Genomic DNA, 22,111 nt, shown 5'->3' on the forward strand with positions numbered 1-22,111 from the left:
TTGATTTTATTTACAATAACTTCCAGAGCCTCTCCTAATATGACTTTCGACCACAGCCATCCTGGATTATTCCAGGAGAAATTGCAACTTGCAATCGCCCAAAATGCAAAATTTTTGAGGCATACTGGAGAGAAATACTGAGGTACACATCGCAGAGGAGAGAGAAGTCTGCTCTCAAGCATCTGCTTATCAGCTCGTCCAGTGAACGCTTCAGTTCATTTTTACCAGGGAGTGGCCTTTCCTGGGGGAGAGGCTGGATTCAGCACTGGAAGAACCTAATGCTGCTGAAATGGGTGAGGGTTTCACTTGAATCTGACATTAAAAAAGCCCTTTTGGATCACCACTCACATCAGCTCATAAGACTCTCACAGCCCTTATTTTTTTGGCAAATCAAGCATCAGTTTCAGAAGCCAGAGCCTCTCTCCTCTCTCTTCTCTAAGTTTGTGTGACCAGTCCAAGGATGAACGTGAGGTCTGGCTCAGCTCTGACAGCAAAGCCCCTTCAGCAGTTTCAAACACCAGCAGTTCATCCAGGGCACCCTGCTGTACTCATTTGTCACTTCTGCTAATTTATGAGCTTTTAAAACTTTCATGATTTAACAGTCGTACCCAGGTGAGGAACAAAAGCGAAATCCACTAAACCCCTATTATTATTTGGGTAAATTTAATGCTGGAACCAGGCAGGAGATTGCCACAATTCTGGGAGCAACTTACACGACTGTTGGGTCATTTTTCCTTTTGCTGCTCTCCAGCCAAGCTGTACCCAGCCAGTGCGAGCAGAATCAGCTCTAGTCCAGCTCTGGGATTGCCTGAAACTGTCAGCAACAGGATGACGGTGCAGGTGTTTCCTGGAGACTCAGAAACAAGCACAGAGCTTGTTAAATTCTCCCTGGGTACTCACATAAAACAGCTGCTTAACTTTATTTAATGTTTTTCAGTCACTACTGACTGCTGCTGGAATCAAAGCAATGGCCAGCAAAGGAAAGCTTTTGTGTCTTGCCCTATTTGTTCCATAGGAAGACTTAAAAAATATAAATACTGAGTAGCACTTTGATCCAAATCATCTTAATTCAAGCAGAAATTAGCTTCTGGAAGACCAAGACCAAGCTGAGAAAAGTCCAGATCTTGCATTCAGAGATGAGCATTCTTTAACCTAAGTAGTGCACACACTAGAGCTGGAGAAAGGTTAGCTGAATTTACAAAATATATTGTAGTATGTGGATACAAATTGTATTCACATCACCCTCAGGAGGACTTTTTGTGTCTGCAAGCATGGGATTTACTAAACATGAAATCAGCTGAGGCATATTATCAGAAATAATGTCTAAAAGAGCTGTCAGATTTTTAAATAAGTGGTTATACTAATAAGCCAAGAAAAATTTAGCTTCAGTGTAATCTTCTTGGAAAAGCCAAGGGTTCCTGAAAATCAAACAGCTCTGAAGTCTTTAAAGATCAGTGAAGCACATTGTTTAAATTGACATTATCACGTTGTGCATTCCATGAGGAAAACCACAGTAGTGACTACAAAATCACAGAGCAAAGAGTTGCAGCAGAAAAAAAAACCAAAACAGTGCTAACATCTCTAAGGATCTCAAGCTCACTCTTGAATGATAAAGATACATCAGCAGGGAGAAAGGATCAGTGAGAGAAATGATTTCTAGTCCCCAAAGGCAGACAACCAGAGGCCTAAATATTCAGTGTGGGCACTGTTTTTTTGACTGTAGATTATAGTCACTGCAGCTGGCCCTCAGTGCGTGGCAGATCCAGCAGGGCTGATCTCAAAAAAGCACATCAGTGCCCTTGTGCATGTTGACTTGTGAACTCTTTTTCCAATGGCAGCCACGGAGCATCCCTAGGTATCAGGTCACTGGTGAAGTATGTGAGGAAATTTGAACACTGGCAGGGAAAAGGAAAATCAAAAAAGCCCAGAGAGAAATACCACGTGTCAAAGTCTGAATTTAAATGACTCATTTGAGGGGGCTCATTCAGGCTGGACACAGAGGGTAGTGCAGGAGGGTTTGTGCTACTGCTTCTGGGGATGTGGAGCTCATGCACTGACTGCAAGGTGCTCAGGAGGCAGGACAGGCACTGCTGCTCCCCTGGCATCTCCCCTCTCAGGCATTGATGCATCAGCACAGCCTCACTCCCAGCCAGGAGAGCCCAACTCCACCCCTGGGCCACAGCACGTGGAGCCTGCAGAAAGGATTTCTGCTCTGCAGGAGATTAGGCAGCAGCCTCTCAAAAGGCAGCCTCGTGTCACACACAGGCTTTAGGAGTGCTGGAAAACTATCCTGTGCTTGTTCCATCTTCCCCTCACCGCCCTCTCCACCTCAGAGCCTGTTCAGGCTCTGCTCCCCTTTCCCTCCCTCCCCAGTGATCCCTCCCTGCATCTCCCCGGAGCAGGTTTCAGCTGGAACCCTCCCCCTCCCCAGATTTTACAACAAAATGGCTCTTTTTGGAGCGATGAGGAAGACAGGAAAGAAAGAGAAGTACCAAACCTGCTGCCAGGGATCCAAGCAGAAGCTGTCACCTGCACAGTCCCCAGCCCCAGGAGCTGTGGGTAATTTAAACTAAGTGTGCTGCTGCCAATAACTGTGTTATTTAATCTGCAGAGCTCAAGCAGTGACTTTTTATGGGGTTTCTCCAGTTCCACCCACTCACTCCCACAGGATCAGAGGAAGAAAATTTTCCCACAAGGAATACTTGGAGTGACCTTCTTCTTGCAGCTTGACCTGCTCTGCCAATCCAAAGGCCATTTACTGGATCTTGAATCACCCTTGAAATTGCTCAAGCAGGGAAACCTAAAATTTCCCCCCTTTTCTTTCTGGGATTTCCATCTGCCAGAGATACGGGGCAGGAGAGGGATTACTGTCCTGCCAACACTTCCCTCCAGAGTGGGTAGAGAGCCAAACTGCAGAGGATGAAGAGAATAAATTATAGCTAAGAGGAGAGCTCTAAGGAAAGGAAAATGCATCCTCTGACTGCCTCATCCCTGCGGCACGGCAGAACAGTGCCAGGAAATCTACAGCAAACTAACAAGATTCTTTCTTTAAAAGCTAATCTACACCAACAAATACAGAATACCTCAAATATATAATATATTCATAATATAATATAAAAATTCCTGATCATTTTACTGAGTGTAAAGGCTGGATGTACTCCCGAATTTTATATCCTAATCCATGTATATAAAAACCTTAACTAATTGCTAAGGGCCTACTATATGAAATGGCTCATGAAGTAGTAAGTCAGCACAAAAATACAGAGTGGGCCTTTGCTTCCCAATTTAGGCTTTATTTGCATATGCATATTTTTTACTATTGTACAGCTCAGCTTTAATTCTTTCACTCCATGCTGGACAGACATTTTAGGCCCTCAGGAAAAAAAAACCTGAATATGTGAATCAAAAGAAAAGTCATGGAGAAAATGACAGCACTTTTCATGTTAAAGATGGCTTTGACATGTTAATTAGCATCTCAGAGATGAAATTAAGCCAGCGATACCGAGTGATTCATTAGAATGAAATTAATCTGAGGAATAATTAATTCTGAGGGGATGGAGAAAAAGAATACAAATAGATATATTAGCAGCAAAACTCTTCAGCGATGAGTGTGACAGTGATTTCTAGCAGCAGTGGATGAGACTGCAGATAATACAATTTTCTCAGCAGATGGCTTGGTAGGTGGCACTCTCCCTCCTAAACTGCTCTTACAGATTTACTCCTGAGCTGTGTGCCAGCATCAAATAGATCCTTACCCATATTCCAGCCCAGCCCCTGACTGGTGGATGGAGAAGAAATGTTTAACAGAAGAGCTGTTTAACAGCAGATTTGCTGGTTTTCTGGTGCAGGACCTGTGATGATAAAGTGCTTGGTACCCACAGCAAGCAGACAATAGTTTGCCCTACACTTGGTTATTAAATCCACATTATTACACATCCAGTGTGGTCAGGCTCCACAGCCCTGCCATTGGCAGGCTTGAATTAAAGACAACTAAACCAATACTTACCAAAAAATCAGAAACATCACTTTTCGCTCCTAATGAAGACTGGCAGCGTTTCAGAGCTGCACCACAGGGAGCCACAGGAGCCCAGCCAGGGCTCTGTGCAAGGGGAGCAGCCCCACGGTGCCCACTGAGCACAGCAGGTCTCAGAGATGCTACGGCAGACAGGGTCAGTCCAGCAATGACCAGACCACTCCAAATGTGCCAGTCCTGCAGCTCTGCTGTCTCAGGCAGCATTTTCCCATCCGCAGCTCCCCACACAACCCTGCTGTTGTTGCGATGTTGCAGTTCCACCTTCAGGTTCTGGGATTAAACTCTCCTCCAAGGTTGCTTGTCAAAGTTGAATCACACAGTCTGGGCTTGACAGCAGTCAGAAACATCCCACCAAGTTCAGCAAAACACTGGAATGATATTCCAAACAAGAATCTGTACCAAGGTCTAACCCTTGGGCTGCTTCACTCCTCCTGGAGTAACTTTCATTCACACTTTTGAAAAACCCTCTGATCCAACTGCCCCAAACCATGGTGTTATCCCAAACCCACTCTCACCCTTGTTCACCTGGATCTGTTATCCTGTCCCAGCCTCTGTGCCTGGCCCACCACATGAGGCAGAACAGTCTCTTCCCCCTAACACGCCTAACTTCTCCCTCTTTGCATCCTGCTTTGATGTACTTGGCTTTTCCCTGACTGCTGAGACAGTCTCTAACAGGGTGTACTTTCCCAGGCTGGAAATGCTCCCTGAGATTCATTATCCACTTGTCAACATCTGTCCCAAGGTCAGGGGCCAGTTCTTCCTGCTCCCTTCCCACAAAGCTCATCAGGGCTCAGCTCCACCAACAGAGGCATCCAAAGTCTCTTCCCAGTCCATTAAACCAGTCCTCTCCAGTTAGGAGAGGCTAAAAGTAGGGATGTGTTCCAGGTACAAGTTCCATGTCAGTAGGAAGTTCCCTGGTGCTTTCTAGTAATTGTGTACTATTTATAGGAATTCCCTTCTGCTTTCTGATATTTCCCTTCTGCTCTTCAGAAATTTCCCACAGCTTTCTAAGAGCAGTGCATTTCCTTCTAGGATTTCTCCACTGCTTTATGGCAATTCCTCCTTGCTGCATACGAAATTCCCTCCAGCTTCCTGGGAATTTGTTGGTAATTTTTTTGAAACTCACGTTTTGCTTTCCTGCAGTTCTCCCAGAGCTTTCTAAGAATTCAATTTTCCTTTCTAAGCATTTCCCAACATTTTCCCATGAGTTCTCTGTAGTTTTCTAAGACTTTCCCATGTTTTTTTAGACATTTTTCATACCTTTCCAGGAATTTCCTGCTGCTATGAATCTCTCACTGCTCTCTAGGCACTTCTGTCAGCTTTCAGATGTATCCACCAGCTCGTGGCATGGTGTCAAGGGTTGTTCCACACTGGTTGTGCTGCTGTGTGTTTTGACATGCCAGATGCTATTCCTAGTTGTCCTCTGGTGTCCTGTATTGTCATATATGACAGATTTTGTCATTGTTGTACTGACACACCTCATTCTCATATTTTTAACTATTTTATAAAGCCACAGGAAAGGCTCAGGAGGTGAAAGTAAAAGGATTAATCAATATCTGGTCCCTAGATGCTGATGAAAAAAATTGTCAGGTCTGTTTGAAGGAGTTGTGAGAGCCTGTGTCCTGTGGGGTGTTCCTACACCTCCCCTTGCCCTTACAGGTGCATTTTGACATCCCAGATCATTCTGCTGGTCAAGGGTCTTGCTGTCAACAGCAGCTGGCATGAATCTTTCATGGCAACAATGATCCCACATGAGACATTTATAAAATATCCACATCATAGAGGAAATGGCTTCCTAATCTCCTTGAAAGGCTGGTTTATCCCTTTAAACACAGCTTTATGTCCCTTCTAAATGCAGATTGGCTTTTCATCTTCATTCCCTTCCATTCTTATCCAATATAACTGTGCATCTAGAGAAAGAGGAAAATTGAGTATGCATTAATTTAGCTTGGCACAGAAGAGCATGAGTAACCTAGAACTGAGTTCAAATATTGCAGATGGAGCCAAAGCATTTAAGTGATTTTGTAAGTAACACTCTATCAGCTTATATAAGAGTTTCATTACCATTTATATTGCCAAAAAATGTTGTGTTACTTGCCTGTTTGATCAAATTTCCCAAGATGATAGTTTATTCCTAATCAGCCGAGACTGGGAAAACAGGGTGGTGGTTTTTGATGTACTGACACAGACCCTCAGAAATCGCTGGCTCATTTACAAGAAACAATCCTTGAACTCCCTCAGGACTGTACTGCTGTCCTAGTCTGACATTTGAATCTTCTACATAAAATTAATGTATATTACGTCAGGAAACCACAGGAAATGCTGGATATACGTGGGTCACCTTGCCCAGCATTCTGCTCCTGATAGCAAAACCCAGCACAGAGCCTTCACAGGCGCCTCCCATCGAGTGTTAATGAATAATTCCCAGAAATGTTGCTGGTTTCTTCTGGCAAATCCCTGATAACAGCCAGCTTGGTGCCAAGGCCAGTTCCCGTCTTCGTATTCCAGAGCCAGCCACTGAAAACACCCCAGATCCTTTCATGTGCCTTTGGGAACATCATCACATCATTCCCCACTGCTCTGCAATTACATTTCTCATGGAGCAGGAAAGTCTTGACATCTCCCACGTTTGCCTTCACGCTGATTGCACCGTTTTCAACCCAGGGTTTGAAATTCCTGGTCCTGCAGTGCCACTTACTGGGCACTTCTGTTCATAAAAGCATGTGCAGCACTTCATTTACTCAGTTGGTTCCCAGGGCTAATTTGAAATGGAGATAAACATAAAACCAATGATCGCTTAAGAATACAGGAAAGCAAATACAGTAAAGCTTATTTCTTAGAGGAGGCAGTAATTGTGGAGGAACAGAAATCCTCCTTTTCTGGTCAGTGTAGGGAAGAATTTGCCCTGTAATAGTGTGGGAATTCGTCCAGGTGGAAACATGCAGATGGTTAAATTCATCCCTAATTCAACAAATGCATATGGGAGTTTGCAGGGTTTATTAATATATCCCTTGGGAAATAAAACAACTGAAAGGAATGCTTCAAAAGTAGCTGGGGTGGGGTTTATTTGATTAATCCAGGCATACATTTTTAATAGAGCTAAAAACATTTTAGTGTGAAAATTAGTGCAGATGAAGAAAGCCATAGAGTCAGAGGTCAGATATTCTTTGTGACTACACATATCCACCCATTTTCCTTTCAGTTTGTAGCTCATGAGTAACTCGTGGGTACTGCTCAGAGCCATCTTGAGCCTTCTCAGAATTCATGGCAAAATATCAGATTTGTTACTCAGCAATGGGAGAAATTACTTGCCCAGTGAAAGAGAAATTATGTAGCTGTTCAAAACCATCTGCACTGATCACAGAGCAAATTATTAACTCATGCAGCTTTGCATCTAATGACTCAGAGAAAGCATTTAGGTATTCATATATCCACATTAAATACTCTGCAAGCAGAACTTCAACTGTGACGTGAAGAAAAGTCCACATGTGGTTTCAAATCAGATTAACAAGTTAGTATCTTTATTAGAGACAGAACACATCAGTCCTCAATGCAAACCATACAAAACAACACCAGTTATACCTTACAAAAACTAATTTATTTCTCTGCACAACATCCAGTGTTTCCATTTCCTGAACAAGGTGCTTTCCTGCTCAGTCATTGCCATGTTTTTTAACAAGAAGTGTTATGGCCAGATACCATCACAAATGTATCAGTGTTGGACCTGTCAGTGGTCATGGAGACTGGGATCTGACTGACAAATTAGACATCAGCATGAAAATATATAAATTGTGCACAAATTTTGTTGTGCAGTGCAAGGATATCGGTGCCAGTTTTTATTCTTTCATGATGGACTCTCACCTGGTATATTTGCATCTGCAGTTGTCATATTTATATCTCAGATTTAAGTTGTGGAGCCACAGGGGAAATAGAACAGGAGACATACGAGATTGGATGTGGCTGTGTCAGAATGAAAGTTGACACTTAATTTTTTATTGAAAATCATGAAATGAGTTGGCTTTCACTTAAAAACTGAAAACAAACTGCAGCCTATACAATTCTAGTTTATTTTAAATATATATATATATATAATTTCATAAAAGTTGAGTATTAACAGCAGAGCTTTCATCAAAAAGTGCAACTTCACAAACATTTGATACTTGGGCAGAGTCATGGCTTTTTAATATAAAATTCTCATTCAGTGTCCTGCAATGAGCAGGGAGAGGGAAGTCAGTCCTGTATCCAGAGAGCTGATCTGCAAAGCTGCCACTCCTCCAGGGATAAGATCTGTGGACAGAGCAGTGATCTTACAATGGGAATTTCAACAGAGTTGCCGGGCTGGGCTATAGATGGCACTTGCAATCCATCTCTGTGTTATTCTGGTCCTCAAAAGAGCTGAATGAGCACGGTTTGTGGTGTCTGCACGGGTGTCCCCCTGCTCCCAGGGCACTCAGCATTCAGGTTAGGGTTAGGGTTAGGGACGGGATGGGATAGGATGGGATTGGGATGGGATTGGGATTGGGTTCGGGTTTGAGCCCCTGTGCTGGGGGACAGTGTCACTTGGAATTAGCGGAGCAGGTTGCACAGGACTGATGTGAACCTCAGGGGAAGTAAAAAATCAAACTAGAAGGTTTGAAATTCCAAAGTGTTTCTACTGTCGCAGCAGCCCAGCCACACCTGGGAATAAGAGAAAGAAGGAACATGACAGCGGGGAGGCCACCATTTGTCCCCGTGCTGGTCTCCTCCTCCACAGCTGCATCCAGAACATCATTACTGGGTGCCAGCAGCTTTGAGTTGCTGAAATAGAAATGAAAACACGTCCTGCCCTGAGCACTGCTGCCTTCCCAGTGCCCACACCACACAGCAGGGGATGGGCTGGGGAAGGGATGTCCCGCTCGAATGCAGGCAGGGGGTGACAGTGACATGTGGATACTCCTCACCAGCTGCTAATGCACTTCTGATCTCCTCCCTCAGGTGCGAGCTCTGTGACAAGCCTTGAGCGACCTTCAGAGCCGCCTCCTGAGCTAACAGTGCTGTCCTCACACATGGCCATGTATTGTCCCTCATGGCCAGGTTTGGGGGTGTTAGTGTGGCTTGGGTTTGTGATAATAACCCTGAAACAACAATCCCAGTCCAGCACAGCCTGGAGGAGATTGACGGGAGACCTCACCACGGTCCCTGTATGGGCTTAGGAATTGGACTCGATGGTCCTTGGAGGTCCCTTACAACTCAGAACAGTCTGTGGGTCCGTGATTTTGTGGTCTGCAGCTTCCTCAGGAGGGGCAGCACCGATCTCTGCCCTCTGTGACCAGTGACAGGACTCGAGAGAATCGCTGGAGCTGCGTCAGGGGAGAAAATTAGGGAAAGGTTCTTCACTCAAAGCGTGGTTGGGCTCCCCAGGGAAGCCTAACAGAGCTCACAAGGAGCGTTTGTCTGGCTGGCAAACGCTCTCGGCTAACGGTGGGACTGCTGGGGCTCCGGGAGGCCAGGAGCGGGACCTGGCCATCCCAGCGGGTGCCCTCCAGCACAGGACACTACATAATAAATAATTAGCGGCAGTAACCGAAACGGAGCCGGGCCTTGGGGGCAGCGGGCGGAGGGAGGCGCGGGCGGCCCCGGGCGCTGCCCGCACGGCCCGGCCCGGCCCGGCCCCGCCGGGGGGGGGCGAGGCGGAGCGGGGCGGCCCCGCCGCCTCCCGGCCCCCCGCCCGCGGCGCCGAGCGAGGCTCTTCCGGGCAGCGCGGGGCCGGCGGCCGGGTGAGTACCGGGGCCGGGGCCGGGCAGTCCCCGCGGGGATGGGCTACGGCCGGGGACGGGCGGAGGAGCCAGCGCCGGTGGCACTCCCAGTGCTGTAGTGGCGACCAGGCAGGGACCCAGCTCCATCTGCTACCAGTCCGCTCCACCGGGAGCCAGCCGCCCGTGTTGCTCTGTCCCTTCACAAGGGACCAGTTCCCCGTGTCGCCTCGGGCCCTCCGCAGACGCCCAGCCCCATCTGTCACCTCTGTTACCCCTGCAGAGCCCCTGATCTGTTTGTAGAGCTCTCTTCCCTTCTCAGGGGTCCAGCCCCGTCTGTCACCTCCATCCCCTCCACAGGGATCCAGCCCCTAATGTCCACCCTGCCCCTCCACAGGGACCCAGCCCCGAATGTCCACCCTGCCCCTCCACAGGGACCCAGCCCCGAATGTCCACCCTGCCCCTCCACAGGGTTCCAGCCCCATGTGTCAACCCATCCCCTCCACAGGGGCCTAGGTCTGTGTGTCCCCCCTGTCACCTCCCCAGGGTCCCAGCCCCATGTGCCATCCTGTCCCTGTGGAAGCAGGGCTGGATGCTGTCACAGCCTCCTCCTCCCTGCACACATACCAGCTCCCTGCTTCCCCACCCACTCCCAAAACCTGCCCCTGACCGCTCGCTGTCCCCTGAGCAGAGCTGTCTGTGTCACAGGGATTGTGTGACAGCGACACAGATTCCAGGCCTGCAAGAGACAAGCCTCCCTGCTGCAAGATCATCATTTCCAGGGGAGGAACACACCAAATAATTCCAAGGTCAGGCACCTGGTAGTCAGAGACAGAATTTTAATTATGAGTATTAATATTTTTAAAATTTTATTGAATTATAAATAATCTATTGTTATTATACTTGTGGGTGGGGTGAAGATTGGCATTGTATCAATCTGCAATTAAAATATCACCTGGATGGAAAAAGATACGTGAAATAGTGAAAAAGTACAGAAGAGGGCCATGAACACACCTAGGGTAGAGCCAAAGCTGCAGTTTATTGGTGGGGGTTAAAACACAAGGAGCAGAAACAAGCTTGAAATAAGAGGTTTCACTAACCTTGGTTAGCAAAGGAGGTTTATTTTCCTTAATGTAGAGATGAACACGTGCCGTGTCTCTGGACGTGCCTCGTGCAGTGGGAGGGGAGGTGGCAAAGAAAATCTGGCAGAGCTGAGCTGGCTGCAGGGATCTGTAACATCGGGAGCTGACTTTAATGCAGAATGATGAAATCTCTGGTCAAGTTACACACCAAAGATGGCTCCTGTTTTGAGGAGAGAGCCCCAGCAGCAGGCTCATCTCACCCAGGCTGCTGCTTTTGTTGCTAGGCTACAAGTGGGATGTACATTTATAAGCAAAAAAAAAAAAGATTAAAGAAAAACCAAGCATCTTGTGGTGTTGCCATGCTTTGCCTTCTCCAGCATTCCATTTAGGATTGCAGTAGGAAAAATCATAGTGCAGACAAAGATTTAATTTTTTTTCTCTGGTGCTTTAAATAGGCATTTCACTGCTAGAAGGTGTTTTGGGAAAGAAAAACTTGGCAAGTGGCTTTAACATTTGGTGTAAGTACATTGCATCAGACTCCCAGTCATCAGCTGCGCTGCTTATTTGAAACTGTGGCAGCAAATGTACTGCAAATAGAAGAATACCACTGCTTACAGACCCTGATAAGTCTCACATGTGCTCTTTTGCCACCACACAAAAGTGTTTTTTTCCCCAAAAAGTCTTATTAGTTCTTCCCATTTGAACTAATTAACTGCCATGACTGACATCCCTGGAGAAGGCCTTGTGTTCCTTTCTTTGCCAGAGCAATTAAAACGTGGATTTGCCTTTCCGCTGTTACTTTGCCAATGTGTTGTAGTTTTAAAGTAGAACAGGTCACTTTTTCCTAATCAGAGAGAGGTTTATTTCCTGTCTTTTCTCCTGAGCCGACATAGCAGCCCTTTGGGTGGGCATTGTGGAAAACTGGGCATTGGAAAAGAAAAATCTTGAGTTTGTTCAGACAAAGGAGCCCCAGAAAAGGAACAATGTGTTACTTGAGGAATAAAGAGGCCTAGCAGGACCCTGGAGTATTTCTCTATCAAAGTGGCATGGGAAATGTTCCAGAAGAACTCAGCTCTGCAAAAACAAGCAGCCACGGGCACTTTGCTTTGCAAAGAGAAGGAAGAAGAGAGGCTGTTCTCCTCATTTTATAGCAGCAGGTACTTTTCTCAACCTCAAGGTTTTCCAGGCTGCATCTCATTTCCCAGAACAAGGCACTGACAGCTGGACATCAGGTTGTTAAGGGACTGCTTTGAAGGATGAAGATGTGGGGGCCTAAGTGTGTCAAATCTTATTTTTGTCTCTCCCAGTGAGTCTGCACATGAAATAACAGCAGCACCTGTCTCTAACTTTTGAACTATTCCTATTCTAAAGAATCGTAAAGGATTCTGTGAAGAAAGAGGTTCTGCTGTTATCTTCTATTTTTACTGGGGTTTCAGGGAAAAACCTCACTCTTGTTCTTTAAAAAAAATGATTTAGTTGCCTCTAGAAGATTTTGTGAATCATTATCTGACCTGATCACCTTTACCTCACCAGAACTTACAGGTCTATGTCCTGGTAAAGGACACCACAAAAGTTACACCTTTCTGTCAGCGTTTGTGCAGGCTGGTTGGAATTCTGTTTTAAGCTGGATTACCCTGCTCATCCCATGCTTTGTAACAGAAGGTTGCAGGTTGCAGTTTGGGAGTTGGGCACCAAGAAGTCAAATGTCACAGTGAGCATTATCACAATTATATCTGCTCTACTTCTGGATGTGGAATTCTCTTTAGACTTCTCCCTGGGTTCACAGTTACATCATCATGAAATTTCCTTTTCTGTCACTCTAGTCCCAGTTTTAACTGATACTGTAAAGAAACTGACGAAAATTCTTAATTTTGGAGTTTTTCAAGGCTCGGGTTAAAATACAAGGTGTCAGTAACATAAGAAAATATAAATGGTTTCAAGGAAAGTGACAAAGCTGCATTTCATCATTTGTGTACTGCTGCATGAGTTTAAGTTGCCCAGAATTTCCCAGATAATTTTCCCATTTGGAGTATTCAGTTATGCAACACAGTTTAAAATAAGTGATCAAATATCTGCATTGTTCAAAATTGAGTGAAATAAATTAAATAGTCATTGCTATTCTTCTAGCAGTTGCTTTGGTTTGAAAAGTAGTTGCATGACCTTCAAATGTGACGTTTAAAAGATGAACTTTGTAAACGAACAGCAGAGAGTTGAACTCCTGATAACTCCTGAATCTGCATTTTGTATAATTGCTGCAACTGCTGCTGCTAACCTTTAAACAAAGTTTAAAGTCTTCTGCTGTTGCTGGTTCTGTGGAAAATCTAAATGTAGCCTTTGTACCAAAACTGTTGATCAGACTTTGTGCAGGTTTTGTATGTAATTATTATGTTAAGGGAGGCCACTGTCACTTATTCTGAAGCCCTTTATTCCCCCCAGTTAGTATTAAACTTTAGAGTGTGAACAGGCAGATGATTCCATCTGATCAGAGGGGGCAGGAAATTTGCCATGGGCAGGGATATGCACCCCAGGGCCTGTCCAAGCTGGCCTTGGACACTTCCAGGGATCCAGGGGCAGCCACAGCTTCTCTGGACAACCTGGATGCCTCATCACCCTCACAGGGAAGGATTTTTTCCCGATATCCAATCCAACCCTACTCTGTTTTGGTTTGAAGCCATTTCCTCTTGTCCTGTCATTCCAGGCCCTTCTAAAAAGTCTCTTTCCATCTTTCCTGCGAGCTCCCTTCAGGCACTGGAAGGCCACAATGAGGCTGCACAACCCCAATTCTCTCAGCTTCTCCTCACTGGAGGAAAACACAGCCATGTGTTGAGTTTTCCTCTGTGAACTCACCATCAGTTATGACTCTGAGAATGTGGCACATAGGAGGAGCCACACATGGATAATCAAACTTCTGTGAGGGTGCTGGGGAGACAAACAGTGCCAAAAAATGTCCTGGTCACGGGAATGCCACCCCCCAGTATTGTTCAGTCACTGGAGCGTGGCGGGGCCAGGGTTTGCCCAGCACAGCTGATGTTCAGCCAGACAATCCTGCAGCATGAGGCTGGATTTAGCTGCTCCTCTCCATGGGCAGTTTGGATACAGCTGCTCTAGTTTGGAAACAGAAGGGGTTTAGTGATATGAATGTGCCAGAGAGCATAGTCCATCCTTCATTGCTGATTTAATTTGCTGGGGAAAACAGCTGCAGGGTTTCCAGGTACAAGTGGTTCTATTAAATGCCTTCCTAATTGATTTGTTATTTGAAATAGTGAAAATATGGAAAATTTTCTCTCTTACTGCATGTTTTCCATGAGAGGTGTTAATTGTTTGACTGTGTTACGATGTCATTCATTATCCTTTCCAGTACTGCTGATCCTCCTGTGTGAGCATAACTTCAAAGTGACATTTCAGTATGGATTATTTCAACAGCTGATGTGTTTGTAAAATTCATTTTGTTTCCCAAATCCCCTGTTAATGGCTTTGTTTGTGGAGAGCAGCCATTGCCTGGGCAATTTTGCTGCTTCTACCTTAAAATTCAAGGTGTCATTGATTGAAAGTTTTATCCTATTTCAGGATTAGTTGGTATTTTCTGGATAGCAGCAGGTGGAACAGTAAATTCAGGTTTTTACATATATAGGCACCTTAATTAATTAATTGTTAGGTAGTTTGCCTTCATTAGTTGATTGTAACAAAGCAAATGCTTTTATCTTTATCTTTATTGTGTTTTTGCTTTCCAGTTCCCTTTGCAAACTTTCTGCTTATCTCAAGGTTCAGATGGATTTATTTAAATTTGATTTAATCCTAATGTCCTTTATTTTTTCTGTATCCAATTCAATTACAGATAATGAGAACTTAAATCTTGGGCACACTTAGTACAGATGGAAAATTAGATCACTGAAAGTAGAGGAGCTCCACCCTTGACAAAGCATTGTAGTTAAAATAATAATTAAATCTTAAGTAGTTTTATTACAGTGCTTTTATTATTGAGTATCTGAATGGGTTATGCAAACAGCAGCACCCCTCTAAAATTGTACCTGAAAATTAAGGAGACAGGTAGGTAAAAATAGTGTTGCAGCAACTTAAATTGAGGGTGTTGCACCTATTTCTTGGAGTTTTACAGTCTCACTGTTTAAATAAAAAGTGAAACTAAAAAAAGCCATCTAATTTATGATGATGACTCTATGGCTGTTAGACAACATATTGATGAAACCATTTTTGTACAGTCACCACTTTTACTTTACAGATGGACATTTTGTTTTATAAGAAGATTCCTTTGAAGTATATCAGCATTTTATTAGCCTATGGTTTTGCTTTATGGGATTTATTTCCCTTTTCAGCATTTACTCATGGGGTCTGATGAGTCACAAGTAGCATCATGCAGTTTCTTTAAAACAAGAAATGGTGCTTTTGTGGTAAAAATGTTTTGCTGGACAACTTCTAAGTTTTCAAGACAGAAATTCCCTGGTTCTCTTAGGCACTGTTGTAACAGGCCTGTGATTCAGAGTCCCGTGACTGGCAAACTGAGACACCTTTTTTACCTCTCTGCAAGTTTGATGCATCTCCAAATCATATTATTCTCATCTTTTTTACACTCCCTTGTGTGTGTGACATCTGCTCTTTCTCTGTGGGCATTGGTGGTCTGTCTGGTTTATTTAAGTTCTTTAGAACAGCATTGTTCTTACCTGCTGAAAAGACAAGTCAGCCACATCACTGAGAGAATAAAATGGGTTTGTGTATTTAAATAGCTGTCACCTAAAATTTAAACCCCTTTTTCTAGGAGATTTAACCCTTTTGCAGCTGTCTCACCCCCCCCCCACCATCCTCTGCAGGATTGAATGTCCTTTATTAAGATTAGTAATAGTGAAGTCCATATTCTCTATTCCCGTCTTTCTAAACAAGCACAGACATTTCAAGCATGACTTTTTGTTGAGGCACATGAATTAATGGATGTTTTCCATTTTTCTGCTAGGTTGCTTTCTCCTAGGTTGCTTTTGCAGCAGCACTAATCCTGTTTTCTAGATTTACAAGGAGAAAGAGAGACCAAAGCCTGTACTGACCTGTCTCTGGCTAGGATGGGTAACAGCAGGAGGAAAGGCATGGAAACATCTGGGAAATCTGTTCCAGGGCTCAGGCATTTCCCAGGCCAGAAGTTGTGCCTCCTGTGCTGGGGGAATTGCTGGGCTCAGTCCCTGCCCATTCCTCTGCTGCCACTACCAGGCCCCCAGGTCAGAGCCTGGGCCCTGCTCAGACCCTCCCTGCACCCAGGGACCCCCAGGGCTGAGGGTCCCTCTCTGCTGGGGCTCCTCTCCATGCTGAGCAGCCCCAGCTTGCTCCAAGGAGCTGCTCCAGCCCTTCCTCAGCTCCGCAGGATTCACTGGATCTGCTCCAGGAGCTCCATGTCCTGAGGATCCAGAGCTAGACACAGCACCCCAGAGATGTGTTGAGCAAAGGGTTGAGCAGAGAGGAAGAATCACTCCCTGACCTGCTGGAAATGCTCTTCCCAGTGCACCCCAGGATCCTGTTGGCATTCTTGGTCACCAGGACGCTCTCCTGGTCATGGAGAGCTCAATGTCCAGCAGGACTCCAGAGCTGCTCTCCAGCAGGTCACCCCAGCTGTGCAGCTGCAGGGGTTCATTTCCCTCCAGTGCAATCTTTCTGCTGCATTAGTTTCCTGCCAAGGTAGTAAATTCCATCAGCAAACCTGGGTCAAGGAACATCAGAGCAGACACGGAGTAGATAAAGTGGGCAGGGGATAAAGACAGGATGTGAACGTGTTTAATGTCCCGTGTTCTGTACATTGCCCTTTTCTGATTGTTTCAGACTGAGACAATCCTGAATTGAACCATCTGCAGAGAAGGCAGATGCTTCATGTTTTGATTTCATTTTACTGAGGGACTTGGGCTTGTGGACAGAGGTATCAGAAGTAAATAAAGGGAATTCCCAGAGAACCCAGTAGTGTATATTCTAATCAGAGTGAACAGAAAGAATTATCCAGAATGAAAAGAAAGCAGACAGCTTCTATGGATGCAGTGCTTTATTCAGCATTCATTAGACAGCTTTAACCAGATTATCATAAGCTATCCTAAAGCAGCTTTAATCTTTCTTAATGAAACAGATAATTTAATTAGAAAAACATTTACACTTGAACTTTCCTGCAAATAAGGGAATCAGTCACAGAACAGCCCTAATGATTTTTATCTTTATTTTGCTGGAAAAGAGGGTTTGAAGAAATGAGTGTACTTGCCTTCATAGGGCTTTGCAAAACCAGCAGTTCCCGTTTTAGACCAGAAGATGGACTAGTAATTCACAACACAGCACTGTTTACAGGAGGGTGTTTTTAATGGCAAAGTACTAAGAAAAGGAAAGGAAACCTAAGGAGCATCTCCTCTTGAGATGCTGTGCACGAGAAATCTGTTCTCCAAATCTGTCCTGAGTCTTTTTTCATTTCCATGATCTGTGTTCATCCTGCAGCATGCCTGGTTGAGAGATGTACACATGAAAATAATCCTGCTAATAAACAGTGCTGTACAATAATGACCTTAACAGTGAGGAAATGTGAGTGTAAAAAGGGGAAAAGATTCATTTCCCCTACTGTACCAGATTTATTAGCATTCTGGTATCTTAGAATCACAGAATGATTTGAGTTTGGAGGGACCTTAAAGATCATCTAAAATTGGACATTTATTTATAAATATATAAATATATAAAAATGGATTTATATAGATCCAATTTCTGCCATTTGAACAAGCATTATTGGGAAGGGGATTTTTTATTTCACTGGTAGTTGAATATGTTGCAGAAATTTCTTTTAAGAAAGTTACAACCCATATACTTGTGCTATGGAGGGACTGTCCTTTTTCATTAGATGTTGAAGTAAATTTAGTCATCCTGAAGCAATTTTTACTTTTCTGGGCTTTATGCCCCATAAATGCACAACTCTGTTAATTCAGTGTCCTTCATTGTAGTTCTTTAACCATTTTTGAAGTATCATTAGGAGATCTGGTCATGTGTTCATAATGTAGCAAATTGTTGCATTATGTAATCTTTGTTTTGTTAAAACGTGGATTTAGAGAAACAACATTTATTAAAAAAAATTGGTGGGTTTGTGATCCTAATTTTTTGGTTTGTTTTGCTGTGCTAGAGAAGTTAACTGGATTTTATTTAATATTTCATCTGTCACTGCACTTTATAGCACTTCAGGCATCTCTTGAAATAGTTGATTTCTCATTCCCTTCAATACATTATCTTCAACAAACAATAATTCATCACTGAAGTAAAGCACTTTCTGAATATTGTATATTGTTGTTTGGTATGTCTGTTTATTAATAAACTTCTATGCTCCCTTTGCATCTGCCTCATCTTCAGGTATTTGTACAAATGTAATAAATAATGTATAAACATTATTTATTACATTTGCTTATAAACATTATTTATTACATTCTGGACACAGAAGCATTTCTGTAAACTTACCCCTTTAAACCTGTGTTCTGCAAATTCTTTGGTGTTTGTTCTCTGGGCTTTTACTCTTAAGTGTGGCCACTTTTCATCCTGCAGGTTCTAGATACATTAGGAGATGAGTGGAATTTTGAATTGCAAATGTTGATGTTTTTTTGGCAGAGCTTTTGAAGATGGCAGCAGGTATCCCATTAGATATTAATATCAAGGAGCCCCGATGGGATCAAAGCACATTTACTGGACGAGCCAATCACTTCTTCACTGTAACAGACCCCAGGAATATTTTGTTATCTGATGCCAAACTGGAAAGTGCAAGAAAAATTGTGCATGATTACAGGTATGATATTGACTACTTCTACTGACCCCAAAAAGTCCAAGTCAATGATAAGTGCATGATGATATATTTAAAAGGAAACACTTAAAACACTGTACTCACTGCAACACTTCTAATTCCCACTTCAGAACTTAAAATCCTTTTCTTTTTAATCAAATTTGCTAATGGATAGGGAATTTATGTCCCTCTTAAGGGTTCTGAAATACAGAATACACAGAATACAGAATACACAGAAGTGCCTAATTCTGAAAATAGTTAATATGACAGCAAAGCTTAAAATTTCCTCTTATGTGTACCATTTGGAGCAATTGGTTTCTTAAGTAGTCTCCAAGTGAATTTTCATAATTTCACACTAATGACCTCAGAGATTTTTGCTCTATATTTTAGCTCTAAAACCTAGTGCAAGTTTGAGGAAATTGACTCAGCCAACATAATCACTGCTGGGAGTTTTAATTCTTTTTATTTCACCAATCCATTTAAAAGCTGAAGAATCTCCACGAGCTATCAGAGAGTCTCAATTAACTTAGGGTGAACAACCCCAAATCCTGTGATGCCACATTTCTCACGGGAGTTTGCAGAATTTTATAACAGTTGTGCTTTTTGCTGTTTTCTTGTTTCTTAACCTGCCCTAAGACAAGGTATCGTGGCACCTGGCTTGACAGAAGATGAGTTGTGGAGAGCAAAATACATCTATGATTCAGCTTTCCACCCAGACACTGGGGAGAAGATGTTCGTGATCGGCCGAATGTCCGCCCAGGTCCCCATGAACATGACCATCACAGGCTGTATGATGACCTTTTACAGGTGAGAGATGGCAGTCAAACACATAAAACATTTGCCTGTGAATTAGAGAAGCGAAAATCAATGTTATTGTCAGAAGATTTACTGTAATTATTTTTATATGTGAAATTTTGCTTCCTTTCCCTCTTCTCTCTCCTCATTCCCTCCCGCTGATTAATGGTTCTTTCTGAGATAAGCCCTTAGCCCTTCTCCTTCACCATCCCACTTTCCCTCAAACTGGGAAATGTTCCAAAATCCCATCTGTGTGGAGGACAAGGAGAAGGAGATCCCTGGGACTTTCCAGCCTTACTGGCATGCAGGATGTTCTGTCTGCCCCGTGAGTACTCAGAATGCTTTGATCCATTGGTTGTGGAGTTTCTGCAACTCCCCTGTGACCCCTGCATTTCCTCAGTGGTTCTGGAATCTCCAGGACAGTGGAGCCCACTGAGGCAGAGCCAGTACTCTCTTAGCAGCCTCAATGCTAGAAACACTTTTTGACACAGGATGCAGGAACTGGTGGGAGCTCAGAGGAAACTGCAGCAGCCTTTTGGATGCTGAGATTGTACAAACTCCTGACACACAGCCCAGTTTTGGGTGGTATTTATAAAACATGGGTGTGCTTTAAATTGCAATCAAGAACATGAATCAAGCCCCCAGCACAGCTGCCCATTCCCAAGCACTGCCTCCTGTCAACTGCTTGTTCTGTTATTATCTGTAACACTTAGAAAAGCTCTCTACCTTTTCTTTGCATTATTACTCAGGTTCAAAACTAGTTGATTTTTAAGTTCTAGAATAACTCTGACTATCAAGTCAGTATCTCACTGGCTGTATTGTTTCATTCAAATAAGCAAGAACTTCTGCATGGTTACTGCTTGCAGTGGCTTTTCTTGATTTGTCATCATTTTCTCATGCTGTTAATTCAACTGGGAATTTAATAATAATAATTACAATTGTTTCTCTTTTCAAGAACGACACCAGCAGTGCTTTTCTGGCAGTGGGTCAACCAGTCCTTCAATGCTATAGTAAATTACACGAACAGGAGCGGGGATGCCCCAATCACTGTCAGGTCAGGCACTGAACTTCATAATTCTGATGAGTTTAGAAGTTGCTCTCTGATGTACTTGAATGTTATTGGGCATTAAAGTTTGAGTTGGGACAGGGATAAGTTTTTCCATTTGTACTAATTTGATATGCACAGATAAGAAGTCTGAGAATGGCAGAGCTGAGAACTCAATTTCTGCCATTAAAGATAAGCCTGAGCACCGTGATCAAGAGCACTTAACAGTGCAGAATTTAGCAGGAGTCTGTATTTCAGGGCTCAGTCAGCTATTTGCAAGTTTTCCTCATCAGTTTGGTGTCCTACCAGGATATTTCTAAGCTGATATTTTGTGGGGGCCTTTAGTTGTGTCACTGTGCTGTCACCTTCTCAGTGCCAGCACACACCACACTGAGGGTTCATTTACAAAAAGAGATTCCTTCCACTGATCTGTGCTTGTTTCTCCTTGATGTCTAAAAAAGAGACTAAGTAGATGAAGAAAGCAAGAAATCTGAAACTCAAAGAGGAAAAATTTAGGTTAGATAAGCAGAAAAAATCTTTCCTGTGAGGGTGGTGAGGCTCTGGCACAGGTGCCCAGAGAAGCTGTGGCTGCCCCTGGATCCCTGGAAGTGTCCAAGGCCAGGTTGGATGGGGCTTGGAGCAGTCTGGGATAGTGGAAGGTGTTCCTGCCCATGGCAGGGGGTGGAATGGGGTGAACTTTATGGTTCCTCCCAATCCAAACCATTCTATGATTCTATGAATAGAAAACTGGAATTGCAGTACTTGACTTTCTGGTTTTGGGGCTGACTTGCTTAAAGATGTCTGGGAGCAAACTGTGGATTCCAGCATACAGAGACACCTCCTGGCTGGGAGGTATGTAAAGTGTGGTTTGGGGCAGGCTGGGTTGGATTTGAGTGTTTGCAGCATAGCTGGTCTGCCATATATGTGGTTTGGTATGGTTGATTTTAATTACTTTATAGACATGGCCTTGGAAATGCAAACTGATTTTACTAGGTTAAGCAATTAGGAAATTAAATAAAGAACTAATCCTTCAAGGTGTTCATTCAGATACGTGAGAAAATGCTGAACAGGCAGCAATGCACAACCAGCAGAACTTGATTCAGTATTACAATGTAGTTTGAATATGATTTTTACTGCTGGTGAAATAAAAGTGTTTAAATCAGCGTCCCATTTATATCTTCCATCCCCACCTTATTGCAGTAGCACAAGAAAGCCTGTTTAACTTCTGGGGGAGCATAACTACGTGGGTAAAATGTAATTGTTTTTCAAAGTGACACCAATGTAGCTGTGCATGTGCAAACATTTTCATTTCTGTTTTAGGCAGCTGGGAACAGCCTATGTTTCTGCCACCACAGGTGCTGTTGCAACAGCCTTAGGACTTAATTTACTAGCAAAGGTATTGCTGGTATTTTTTCTATTCTTACTAAACTATGATATTGTGTGAGAAGCTCACAGCTCGTTTCTCCTCTGGTGTATCTGTGTCATGCACAGCTCTCACTGTGGAGTTGTTATGGCTGCTCCTTTCTTTAGATCCCAGCTTTATTTTTTCCCTGTGGTGATGGGTTTATGCGTATTTGTCAAACAGCCCCATGTTTGCTTCATGCAAACATTATTCTATCTAATAAGGTGCCTTTTTTCCAGCTT

At 43.7% G+C, this 22,111-nt stretch overlaps 1 protein-coding gene across 5 annotated transcripts in view; it reads left to right on the forward strand.

The window, feature by feature from the left end:
* Positions 1-22,111, forward strand: part of SFXN1 (sideroflexin 1) — a 39,231-nt gene that overhangs the window by 7,678 nt on the left and 9,442 nt on the right. For 2 of the 5 annotated variants that reach the window (XM_005523666.3, XM_014253113.2), the window contains exons 1-6: positions 9,735-9,789; positions 10,474-10,574; positions 18,459-18,633; positions 19,264-19,434; positions 20,378-20,476; positions 21,788-21,863. In XM_005523666.3, coding sequence (XP_005523723.1) covers positions 18,470-18,633; positions 19,264-19,434; positions 20,378-20,476; positions 21,788-21,863 — 510 coding nt within the window. In that variant the 5' untranslated portion in view covers positions 9,735-9,789; positions 10,474-10,574; positions 18,459-18,469. Of the gene's footprint in view, positions 1-9,734; positions 9,790-10,473; positions 10,575-13,985; positions 14,059-18,458; positions 18,634-19,263; positions 19,435-20,377; positions 20,477-21,787; positions 21,864-22,111 lie in introns of those variants that run through there. The other 3 variants (XM_088063571.1, XM_088063572.1, XM_014253112.2) reach the window with 3 other exon arrangements.

The sequence above is a fragment of the Pseudopodoces humilis genome, chromosome 17 (genome assembly GCF_049639895.1).
Source record: "Pseudopodoces humilis isolate 2021_Gansu_Grassland_sample_001 chromosome 17, ASM4963989v1, whole genome shotgun sequence".
NCBI lineage: Eukaryota > Metazoa > Chordata > Aves > Passeriformes > Paridae > Pseudopodoces > Pseudopodoces humilis.